Raw genomic sequence first — 13364 nt, forward strand, 5'->3', positions numbered from 1 at the left:
AATTGATTCTTACCTATTTTAGATTAATAAGTACCCTATCCATACAAATATTTATATTAATTATATAAATGATTATTTTTTTTATTTTTTCAAAATTGAATACGATTTTTAATAATATTATATAATGTTATATACAGCCAAATATAGTTGTGTGGCGAAATGGAAGGTAAAACATTATACATCTTAGCTCATCGTTTTTAATTATCTACCACAAAAATTGGCTTAAATTTTTTGCATTAATTTTTCTTGAATAAATTCAATTAAAATGTATTACATATCCTACAAATGTTTAATTCATATTAACAAGCAATTACTGTTCAAGGAAAGCCAATCAGATATACGGCTTTAATAGGGAAAGTCCTTCTCCCAGAAATTTAGGTCTTGCTAATGTTTTTATCAGTAAATATGGAACACATCCTGCACTTCCAGCTACAAACAGGAACAAATTCTTAAAAATCCTTACAAAGAAAATGTAATACACATAATTAGATTCGTAAAAGAAACAAATATATACAAACAAATATGTATAATTCTAACCATCTTTAAACAAACGCATTCGAAGGTACTATGCTCTTTTAGGTTAGCTTCAGTTTTATAAACTATTCTATCGTTTATAATAGATAAGATAAATTAAATAAAAGCCCACAAGAGGTGTCACGTAAAAATCACTGGATTATACTTTTTGGGTTTAGAATTAAAATAAGTAAAGAACCAGTTTCCATCCTTGTGAGTAAATCGTTTGCTTGTGTGGCTGTTTGGCTTTCGATATGTACTCACTAGTTCCGTTCAGATGGGCGGCAAACGCCTTGGCCTGCGCCTGCTCCTCGCGCCGCATCCGCAGGACCTCCGCGGCCTGCTCCTCCGCCTCGCCCTCCCCCTCGCCCTCGTTCTCGTCCTCCTCGCCGTCGATCTGCATGGGCAGCGGGATTGGCAGCGGGAGGGGCAGGGGCGGCGAGGAGTGCTGGTTGGCCAGGGAGGCGGCCTTGGCCGCTAGATTCTTGTAGAACTCCAGCTCCTTGACGTGATCCTTGCTGTCGAATGGGGAGTGGGAGTGCGAGTGCGAGGGGGGCGGGGGCGAGAGGAGGACGTGGCCGTCCGTGATCTCCATTTCATCGTCGTTGTTGTTGCTGCGGCTGCTGTGGTGGGGATGGTGGTGGTGGTGCTGGTTGTGGTGCAGGGAGTGGGCGTGGCTGCTGCTGCTGGGCGAATGGATCTTGTGGCAGCTGATCTCCTTGTCGAAGTCCTGCAAAAAGAAGAAAAGCGTAATTAATTGGTTGGCCAGGAGATGTGTTTTTATCTCATTTTCTTCCCAATCAGCTGAGCAACTGCACTAAGAATAATACCTTTTTCCCAAATAAAAATATAAAGTGAATTCCTCTGACTTGTAAAGGATTTAATTCTGATTTGATCATCGTTTAGAGCATTTTTCTGGGTAGAAATCACATCGACCCTCTGGCTAAATTCAATTATATTTCTGCAATTAATGCAATTGTCGATTGTTCAGCAGAAATCCATACCCAAGAGCTAATGACGAGTCCTGAGTCCCCGTTCATTGTTTGCTGATTGGATTATATATTAAGCGATGACATTTTCGGACTCGTATTACATTTCATTTGTGTCAGTCGAGGCGACACATACATGGGGCGTGTTAATAAGTTAATTTAATTTTTGTTGTAATTGTCAGCGCACATTTATTGTTTGGCATTTTGATCTGGCCGCGCGGATGAGCTGGTCAATTTATGCAAATTTAATTGGTTGCAATTGTTGCGATTCGAGGGGGCCAAAAGAGGTTTGGGAAAAGTATCAATACTTGCTTGATTAGTAGTTGAAATAATCCTGTGGTGTTATTTGCCTCTTTAAATTACATTTTTCGAACGGCATTTAATTTAAGGTGTGGGTCGAACAACCGGCTCGGAGAAGAAATCCACGGAAAATGGGTGGATAGGTAAACCAATATAATTATTGGCAATTAATGCTGGCGACGGCAAATGCGCTTAGGGCGGGGGATGCGGGGCGGAACATTAATGCCAGGACAAACGAAGCAGGACCCTTCTTTGCGACGTGGCGGAGCTTCAATTAAATTTTATTTGCATAGGAAATTAACATAATTGTAGTGCAAAATACCGACCCAAAAAAAAGAGAAGAAAAAAATGGAGAAATCGGAAAAAGGAGCGACCAAAAGAAAAGCAATAAAAATAAGCAGTAAACGTGACGGCAACGAAGGTAAAGTGTTAAAAAAAATATTTATGCAAATAAATAGAAATGTTTGGTGGGTGTTGCAAGTGCGGCAATTAAATGGAATTCCTGCTGGCCGGCCAATAAGGATTTTAACACCCAAACGGTGAAGGACTAACTGAATATCTAACGTAGGATCCCCCGTAAATCTATCAATCATCTAACTAACGAACACTAAAAGAGTAGACGTTAATTAAAGCACTTGATAAATTTCAATGCAACGTGCTGCAAATTCATTAAAAATTGACATTTATTGGTGCCGTCACCAGCACAACAGCAACTACTTAAATAGTGGCGGAAAAAATAGAAGAAGGTCCTGCCAGGACGAACCAAGTTAATGTCATTGAACAGCAAATCGAACTAAATTTATGACACGCCGAGAACGAGAGTGTATGAAAAAGGAAAAGAAACTCGGAGCTCCGGCAACATTAATGTCCTGCGAGTGTCCCCGTGTTTTTTACGTTTTGCTCTGGCTGTGTGTGTGTGTGTGAGTGCATGTCCTTTATGCAAACAGGCGGCAAACAGACGGCCGCTGACAGCCACTATGGCCCACACACACACAAGTAGTTGGGCGTCCACTGATGTGCAATGAATTAACTTTTCAACATATTTACTCACGCTCAATTGAAAGGACTCCGGTGTGACTGTGTGTGTGAGTATCCCTACGGCAGCCGCATTGACGCTAAAAGTTGAAGAACAAAAAGTGGCCACCATAATGAGCCGCTGACGCTGTCGCCCGGCTTTTGTTACCGGCAGTTCTATTTTTGTAGCCTCGCAAATGAGCGGAAATTAAAAACTGATTTAGCATTGGGAAGCCAAAAGGATGGGCTTTCCCACTCGCTGGATTCTAAAATAATACAAGGGTGGCGGAACAGAGTGGACATAAAGCAGTGTTCCTGCTTTCAGTAGATGCATAATTGAATATGTTCGATTCAGACATAACAAAATAGGTCAAAGCCAAACAAATTTCATTAAATTTTTTTGTTCAGGGATCTTCTACTAATAATCCCTGATACTCTGCCTTCTTGTCACCAATATAAGATTGTAAAAAAAATGTTCATTGCCTTGTTCCAAGTAAATTTTGGTAGCTACTTTCTACATTCGAAAAGGAAAGAGGGGAGCGGAAAGCTACTTAAGACTCCTTGTTGATTCACCACTGACTCAAATACTGTGACTAACATAGTTTTTCCAAATTACTCTTGAGAAGTTTTAGTAAATACCTGAATAATTAAAGAAAAAATGATAAATTGGAATGAAAAGATGTATTTTTTAAGAACTTTTTAATATAAAGATATTTGTCATTTTAACATTCGGAGACGCAGATAAAGAAGGAAGCCATTTATATTGCCTACCAAATAGGTAAAAAGTGTACACCCTGTTCCCCCGGACATTCGGCAGATTCAGATTCGGACAGTGGAGCCCACTTAAAGCCACCCAACAATCGGCTGGGCATCAACGTTTTCCCTTCGGTTGCTATTTTTTGCTGTTTTTGTTGCGCCACCGTCAAATGAAAATAAGTCAAAAAAATAGAAAATGAATTGAATTATTGCAAAGAGCAAGAGATGCTCGCCGCTGGGGTGTGGGAAATGTGGAATGTGGAAAGGGGGTGGTACTGGGGGGTTGGGGGGTTGGGCAGCGGGCACTTGACAGCCTCGAATGTGATAAGCAAAAGCCCGGCGCGAAATGGAATACGCGATGGCAGCCTTTGCTTTTCTTCTTATTATGCTTCTGCACCTCTCTCCCTCTTCGAGAGCCCCTTCGCCATGTTGCCTTCTCTTTCTCCGGCACTCGCCCCGTCTCTTTCGCTGTCTGTGTTTTTTATGTAGCATGCTTTTGAGCGCGACGCGAAATTATAATTCACACATGTGACCAACCAGGAGAGTGGGTGGTGGGCGCTGGGTGCTCGGCCATTTGCCAGTGGGTGGTGGGGTGGTTGGGGGCTGGGTGGTGGACAGTAAAAAAATGCAATTGCCAAAAAGTAGCCGGCAAAAAGAAAGCGAAAACGAGGAGCAAGTCGACGTCGTCGAACGGTTGCGTTGCTTGTTTGCTTTAATTGCAAATGGCATTTTTTCCCGGGGAACGAGGATGGGAGTGGGTGTGGGTATGGGTATGGCTATGGCTATGAGGATGTGGAAACGGCGGACATACACGTTACAAGCTGACCAGCTCCAACACAGGGAGGCTGGCTCATAAATTGTCGAAAAATATTTGACTTGTTCTATTTTTGGTCACCCCAGGCCCATCCAGCACACAGCGCCTGCTGCGGCCAGCAATATGCTTCGGCAGCACCCCTTTTCCCTTTTCCCACTTTCCCAGCCCCCGGAAAACATTTATGAGTTCGGTGGCAGGGGGAGGTGAGCTGGGGCCTTGCACTTTTGCATATTTAATGCTTTGTTTAATGCAAATGCACATAATTTCATCACTGACAGTGCGAGTGTGTGTGTAGTTTTCTTTCGTGCTTTCCTTTTGCCGAGATGCGAAAATATTTTTCAATTAATATTTATGTTGCTTTATGTGCCTGAATTGATAATTTCCCCATTGGTGACTCGAAAACGAAGCCGAATTGTTTGCTAAAACTGCTTCGGAGTTGTGGTTTGCGGTGCGATGATGAAATTCTATATCGATGGCTGTAGCTTAGGAAAGCGGTCCTAAAAATGATACGTGCGATTGTAATATCCTGTGGTCTATACTCATTCACATTTAGTTGAATTAATTAAACATAATAAACCATCTGTATACAAATTGAAATTGTCATTACTAATATTAGATATGCCATTTATAATTATTATGTTTGACAATAGTTAAGTAATTAATTTACTTTAGTTAAAGTAATGCCAGCAAACTCATATTTAATATTGTTGCTTGACAAAAGATTTCATATCACTCTTCTTAGCTATGTTAGTTATTTATTATAACAAACTGAATACATTCAAATAATGATATATTTATATTACCATTTGGAGTTCGAGGAAGAAGTAATGATGATGACAAAGCTTGAGATCAGACTAACATGTATCTTTCTGTTTCGATGCCTCCATTTAAGCTCTGTCAAACAGCAACCCACCATTCGCGCCATCAACTCTCTAAACAAAAATAGAAAAGGGCCATCTATTTTTCATGTGACGAGGCGATTTCTTGCGCAATTTCGCCGGAACTCACGCAGTGTCGATAAGGGTATAAGCTGCACCTGCAGGCGGAAATCCAATTCGCACCCACCACCCACTGGCGACAAACAAAAGCTGCACGCTGCAGACATTGCAATTTCGCCGAGAATTCGAATGCTTTTCTATATATGTATATATAGACCGGCATATACCGGCACGTGGGCATGTATCGTCGATATCGGCACGGCTTTATGTATGTATTCCAGTGGACCTTCCTTATATGGACAGAGCGCAGCTGACAGTCGCATGGCGAATGAGCGAAAGAAAACAAAAACGAAACAAAACAACAGCGAAGCGCAAAAACCAAAACAAAAATGTGTAAAAAATGATGGACGATGGGCGGCGAGCGGCGGGGCGACGAATTGGAAAATGGAGCAAAACAAGAGGTGGAAAAAACGAGGGGCAGGATCCGGGGGTAGATTCTGCCGGTCCATCAGCAGCAGGAGCAACAGCAGCAACATCAATGGGCGCGCCACTCAATCAACCCCACTTGGGTGGCAGTGGGTGGCTCGTGGGCGGGTGGTGGCTCTGCTTGACAACAATGAAGGCCAAGCATTGTCCAGGACTCCGGGGACCACTCGCCCAACCCCCGCGCACTGTGTGTTTGTGTGTTTGTGTGCTCGAGCCTGTCCCAATTTTTTTACGTTTTTCCGTTTACTCCATTTTTTCCACTTTTTGTGTGCCTTTAATTTTGCTTTCCTCTCCCTCCATCGTTCGTTGGTAATTTTTTACGGCCCGGTCGCCTGCTACAACTTTCTGACTGCTTGGTCGCTGGTCAGCCGCAGTTATTCTTTGGGGGAGAAATTCTGCAGCGGTCACTGGTCACCGCTCTGGTCAAATGAATGCAATTGTACGGCTGTACGTATTATTCGGCCTCCTCCCCCAAAAAACACCCACTCCTTTGGGCCTTGAGTGGACCGGGCATAAATCCTGAGCCCCTCAGACTGCAACCTGGCAACACCACCCCTCCCTCAGCCAGAAATAAAATAAAATAACCCATTTCCCCCGAAAAAGCTTCGCACTCTTGCTTGCTTTTCACTTTTGGCGGCACACTTCTCTTTTTTGACCATTTCTTCTCGCCCAAAATAAAAAGTAAAAGTTGTGCCACCCCCCGCCGCCCACTCGGTTCTTGGCCATCGACTTTGCCGGTCAGCCAGTGGGTGGTGGAGGTGGCTTGGGTGGCCATGGTGTCTGCCGCGGCATTTATTGCCGCAATATAGCCCAGGGGAGTTGTTCGGTCGCCTCTCCGCTGCTCATTTGCATCAAAATTTTTAATTGGAATTGGCGATAGAGCTGGAGAATTGACGGGCCAAGCTGCAAAACAATTATTTATCACCTCGCTTTGATGGAAAATAGAATTTCTTTGACAAGAAAATAATAAGAGGAAGTGAGAAGGTATAGTATTAAAAGCCACATGAGCAGCTTAAGTCGTTAATAGTTACAGGTTAAGAATGACAGAAATATACATATATTAATAAGTGAATTGTATGAGAAATGGCCAAAATGGCGGTATATACATTTATAATTGACTTCGATTTATACTCTTGGTATTACAAATATTTAATGGTACATTGATGACAAAGTACTTTATTTTTCAAATCGTCAGAATCATTCACAAAAGTCAATAAAAACTGTAGAATTTTGTATTCTGTATCCTTTTTGATACAGAAGAATTTTCTTCTGACTATCGTCAGGATAATCCAAAAAGGCAAAGGGAATTTATGCTGTTGCATTGCCACCTTCATGGGCGAATGATTCCTTTGACCCCAAGCTTGGTCCCCGGTTTCGGACTTCTTACGCACCCTCTTAGCCAATTCCTTCTCCTGCTGCCGTGCTCTGCTGTTGTTAACCATTTTTTTGCACACAATTGTTTGGTTGACTTTTTTAGTTGCCCCTCTTTTCAGCGATTCCTGCTACCATTTTTGGATTGCTCCATCGCATTTCGTTGGTCGCCGTATTGTTTGCTGTTTGTCTGCCCCTGTCTCCTTCTTATTGGCTGTACCTCTTTTATTCTTATTTTTAGGCAACCGTCGAGAAAACACACAAAAGTTTGCCGCTTTGCGCCACTTTTTTCGTGGCGTCCACATGTGTGCGAGCGAGTGCTAACGCTTTTTCTCTACATTTCTCATTCGCTGCTGCGTTTCCATCAAGAAAACGAAAAAGTAACATTTTTGCGGGCCTCGCTGATTGGTTGCACCCTCCGCTCATCTCGGAGCTTTTCCAGCCCCCACTTCCCTCCGCTTTCCATTTCCCATCGCTGCAGGAACAACACATTTTTTGTTTTAGCCGTAGACCAACACACCCGTTTTATTGTCCCTGCGATATTGGTGGGTGGGTGGATGCTTTTGGGGCTGGGTGGTTGGGTGGTGCCAATTCAGCTACTCACCGGAAGCTTCTTTGTGTGTATCCAGCGATAAGAATGTTTATTGTCAGGTAACTGCGAAACATGAGACTGAAAATATCGTTTGGAACAGACCGCGTTTTAAAAGACAATTCAAGTTATCTTCCTTGTACCGCAGGGCTAAATTTAGTTTTCTTCCTATCTTAAAGCCATATTTCTTTATTTATTTTAATATACGCACTTTTGAAACAAGAAGTTTTCAACGTCTCCTGAAGTATGCAATGTAATATTTAAGTTTTAAGTTCCAAAAACAAATAAGGATAACGTACTAAAGTTGTTATATTTTGAATAAAAACTACTTTAGTGGTTATAATTAATTGTAGTATCTACAATTTGTATATCTCTATATTTTTCAATGCAAAAGCCTGCAATACAAATTCAGACAATATTGTCCAAACAATTTTACCAATTTCCTTCAGCTTTGTTTCGTTGAGTGTCCAGTTCATTTCTTAATTAATTACTGTGCGCTGGCATATTTTCGCCATGTCTCCGTCTAGTTGTACATGCCATACTTTCGTTAGTTTTGCTCCTGGAACACTTTGGAATTAATATTCGTATTTTCAATTACCACTGACACTTGTCTATGGCAGCCGAGCCCAAAGGGGGATTCCCCTTAACCCAAACACCTCGCACCCCCCGCCTAGGAGGGCCTACCAGCATTTCTGTTGTTGTCATGGACAACACACACGCCCTATTCCAATCCCCATCGCTAGTCCAATGCGGAATGTAAAATGTCATTACCGCTGACATAAATGAATAGCTGCATTCATTGCATTTGGCAGCAGCGCCCAGAAAGAATGAGACGGACACACACAAGGAGAAAGAGAGAGGGCGATACCTGGCTGCCTTGGCTTCCATCTTAGATTGTTGTAATGGCCGCATTAGCGTTAATTAAAGCCAAGCAGTCGTGTATGCATAAGTTGGACATGAATGAACTGCCCGAGCTCTGACAACTGAAAGGAATGTTATCGATGGCACTGCGAATGGGTGAGTTCAAATGAAGGTATTACCTGGATAAGCCATTCTTACATTAAATAGATAAGCCACATTCAATAGTATCTAAAGTATTATGACTATGAATGACTAAGAATCCAGCAGATATTTTTTAATTGTATAACTTACAACAAAACCTGAATTGACCATATGGGAGAGATCCGTTGTAGTACATTGAATATTGTCTTAAGTAATTTTCAATTGCATAATTTTATTATTTCTAGACATCTCTATTATAACTTTGAAGTATATTTTTCACTGTGGACCAATAGTTTGTTAATTATAGTTTTATAATGGAGGCAAAGAAAAGTCCAAAAAATAACACCATTCAACTGGAAAATGAGCAAACTGGCTAGCCAGGCAAATCTTTTTGGTTCCCTAAACCCCATTAGCCCTCCTTAACGCCCCCCTTCGAGTGCTACCATGACTGGACCAGTAGCATATGGAATATGGGAGACCCCCGGCCAACGTGCAACTCATATAACATTTCTAATTAAAATTTTGTACAGAGCTCCCGCCTAAGCCCCCATCGAAAGAAAGGTTATTAACATATTTGCCATAACTAGGGGGCGTTGGTCCTGTGGGCCAGTGTGAGTGCTTGCTATTTGTCCAAGCTGTTGGCCATTAGTTTGGCATGCAATCGGGCAACTTGTCCGAAAAAGTGAGTTCGAAATCGGTACGGCAATCAGGGGAGAGGCGACATGTATGCATGCATGGGTGCCTAAGTAGCTACGCTGTCTTCATTAAAAATTGTGCACCGCCATCCCCTTCATTTGCCAGCAGCCCTAACGATACACATAACAGAATTGTATTATAACGAGTTCAAATTACCATTTAAGTACAGTATTAGCTTGAGGTTAAAGACTTAAATTATAATTATTAAAATAAATATAAATAAATAAAAAAATATAAATATCGTTTTTAATTGATCTCGTTTCGTGTATATGGTTTTCATACAAATTTAAAAATAAATTACTTTTTATTTATATGTATTTTGTAGAAATATTTTACGAACTTGGATATTATTCAAAAAGTAAGATTACGGGTTTAAATAACACAATTTTAGTGTCCAATAGCAATCATTTTCAAATAGCTTTTTAATCACTTATAAATGCCAAAGCATTTAGAAAACTTTTTAAGTGGTTTTAAAAATCTTGAGTTTGGCTTGCAAAAATATGATGGCCTGTTTCGGGAATAATTTTTCACCGTGCAGTCCTAGAAGTTGCAGTGGGTTCGCTACCCACTCTCCGCCTCGAAGGGCAACAACAAATCGGGCTTCATTCCTAATTTAAATGCAAATGAGATTCATTTGACGACGACGTCGTCCAGACTGCAGCCATGGCCCTGCTTGGGAGACCCCACCCCTCAACCCCCGCCCACTTGGTCAATGCCACACACACTCAAATACACCCATACACACACCATTTCGCACAGACAGCGGGGCAGACACATGAGTCTGCTGGGCTTTCTCCTTCTCCGGGGGCTTTGGGTGCTGGGTTCTGGGTGCTGGGTACTGGGTCCAGGGTCCTAGGCTTCCTCCACGCCAGCGAGTGTGTTTTCTTTCGGGTGGGCATCTACATTTATGCAAGTAGCTTAAATGGCTACAAAATGCGTTGCTTTGGCGAGATTTGTAGCATACATTAGGGCCGTGTTGCAGGTTGCAGTGCTGCATGTCGCTGCTGCCGGTGTGCAGTGGCAATTGCTGCCTACGCCTAGGCGCAACCTTAATCTCAACAATGGCGGCTCTTCCGCCTCGTCTCCTTTCCCTCGGTGCAGTCGGGTCGTCTGGACCGCAATTATAAGCGGGCTGGAAATGGACCGTGCCTTTTGGATTTCTTGATTAGGGCGGCAGTCTGGACTTTGCGGGCTGCTAATTTGGGAAAACCCTCAAACACCTTGAGAACGTTTTTAGCAGTCCAATCAAACCGTTATCTAAGTAAATATTTCCCCAGCCGTTTTGTATATAGTCAGGCAAAAACTTATTACTCATGCGCCACGTTGCACTGAGCACCAATCAATATGCAGGCTATCAAATATTTAAACTAAAACTACAAAATAACAAAAATGGCTACGAAAATTTAACTCATGCGTGCGAGAGAGACGGAGCGGGAGAGAGTGAGACAGAGGAGGCCCCGACAAAGGGATTTTAATTGAGTGCAATGGCATGTGAGCGATATGTGCATCAGGAAAATTCAGAGCGAGACAGCCAAAAAGGGAGACAAAGACGAAATCCAAGCAATACTACAGAACAGTCCACCCATCCACACCCGAAGTTATGTGAGTGTGTGTGTGTGGTCAAAATGCATTTTGAAGTTATGAATACACATATATCCTGTTGATTTTTGAAATTATCAAGTCTTAAAACACACACACAAGCAGATTGTTGGGAAAGTGGGCGGCGAAGTGGAGTGGGCGTGGGCGGCCGTTTCTCTGGCCTGTGTTTGTGGCCGTTTTTTGCATGAATTATTAAATGCTGTGTAATTTATTTGATTGTGATTGTGCCTGTGTGTGCTGCCTGCTGCCATTCGTAGTGGTCCGTATTTATTGCACTTAACTGTTTGGGGTTACGTGTAACAAGGCCTCTCTCCCCGATTTGTTGAAATCTTATGCATTTGTCATGAATTTGAAATATTTTCGGTTGGCTTGGCTCGTTTCCTCTCCGTGTGTGTATGTGCACTTCAAGGATGGCAGGAGTTTGTCTGCGTTGATGGAGCCACGCATCGCCCAAGGACCTCCCAACCACCCACCACCCTTGCTAACTGCATCAACTATTTGTCCATGCACATTTGGGTTTTAAGTTATTTCTGTTGCTGCAATTTATTGATCAATATTTTAGCCTAGGCGTTGGTCATTAGTTAGTCTGGTCAGGACATCAAGAAGCACTTAGAGCGAGAGAGATTCAGTCAGGGAGGGGTTTGAAAAACTGTACACTCAAAGTGCGTAAGATACAATGGAAGGTTTCCTCTCTGATTGTAGCTTATGACCTATTCGAATATGCAGGCCCGAGAAGAACTTCTTGCGGTCAAAACAGGCTGCCCAGGCAGTTAAATCAATATTTTAGTAAGCGGTCTATCGATTTTGTGGTTCTAAGCAGTTTCTACTTAATCACTACAATCAATAAAATAGATATAAGAATCAATAAGTAAATCGAATTAGGACCACAGTCTTATTTCAAGTGCTTTTAAATGAACTAATAGCCCAACAATTATAACTTGAGATTTATTTTTCCGAATGACCAAAAGTATAGTGTGTATCCAAGTGGGAAGACAAAGTTTGCAAACAATTACACCTGCATATCCTTCGCGCTATCCTTATCCCGAACACAATCTAATTAACTGTCATTGTGTTAAAAAGACGCCAAACTGGCAACCGAAAACTCGCGTCCCCGCCCCTTTTCTGTGGCCTGCCGGTTGAACAATGACAGCCGCCCACTTCTCCCACCCCCTCGCAGTAGTTTGCGTGTCAAGTTGGCTCCTTTCACCCTCATCCACCTCAACCCCCCAGCCCCCTCGAACCCCGGTCACGTCATCCGTTGCGCTAATACTAATGCGTTGGCAATAACAAAGGTTGCACATGCTTGCTCCACCAACACCCAAAGTTGCCGAGTTGTTGGCAACTAATCAATAGAGCAAAATTTACGTTTAATTAAAAATGTCTGCGTGTGTAAACCGGGCAGGTGGCAAATAAAAATCAGGTGGGAGAGCCTATTGCTAGCTGGTTGGTTCTCGGTATGGTATCGTGACATTAGCCGAACTGTCAGTAGGATAATTGCCTGACTTAATGTGCAATTACTCCTTGGCTAAGTAGAAACTATGTGAATCTTTAGTTTCCAAAAACAATAATTTAACTGTGGCCTCTCTCATTGAACTCTTTAATACAAGAATCAAAAGGAACTTTCCGTTGATCACAAAGTTGTATATCTCCCTATTAACAAAAAGGAATTTAACAAATGCTTCTAAAACCAATCTTTGAACATTTTATTTTAACAAATCAAATAATTGTATTTTAATATGTATATCAAAACATATAATTAAAATACTGTGGGTTTCAAATTGTTGATTTTTATAGTAAATATTTAAGAAAAATTGAAGGGAATAGATAAAATCTCCTCGGGTTGACCGCTCTCAAGAATGGAATCTTTTCACCTCGCCCAATTTACATGAGCCATTATAATTTATCGGCATTCAAATACTTTACATAAGCCCCGCCCGCTCTTTCTAATGTACCCCCAAGCTAGCAGTATTTGGAAGACGAGTCCGAACGATGCCGAATGTAATTAGAAATCCTCAGCAAACATACATATGTAAAGCGCTGCTACTTCGTCCTGTTTGTGTTTGTGTGAGTGTGTGAGTTTGGTGGGGGTAGGAAGTGCTGCTGCAGTTGGTTTGATGTTCAAAATGAAGACATTTGAATTTGCGGTTCGGGCTTGAGCACCGTAGGCTATAGATTTTCTTACGACACACGCTCGCACATGCAGGTGTATAGGAGGGGGGAGGGTGAGGGGTTCGGTTGTGCTGGGGGTTATATAATGCACCCTCCCACACACACACACACAATCACCTGCTTTTGGC

At 42.2% G+C, this 13364-nt stretch overlaps 1 protein-coding gene across 2 annotated transcripts in view; it reads right to left on the reverse strand.

Annotated features, from left to right (window-relative positions):
* Positions 1 to 13364, reverse strand: part of LOC108038014 (alpha-protein kinase 1) — a 75753-nt gene that overhangs the window by 7842 nt on the left and 54547 nt on the right. For both annotated transcript variants that reach the window (XM_017114709.2, XM_044461787.1), the window contains exon 3: positions 778 to 1243. In XM_017114709.2, the coding sequence (XP_016970198.2) occupies positions 778 to 1243 (466 nt within the window). The remainder of the gene's footprint in view (positions 1 to 777; positions 1244 to 13364) is intronic.

Source organism: Drosophila rhopaloa, unplaced genomic scaffold (genome assembly GCF_018152115.1).
Source record: "Drosophila rhopaloa isolate 14029-0021.01 unplaced genomic scaffold, ASM1815211v1 contig_69, whole genome shotgun sequence".
In the NCBI taxonomy this organism is placed as follows: Eukaryota; Metazoa; Arthropoda; class Insecta; order Diptera; family Drosophilidae; genus Drosophila; species Drosophila rhopaloa.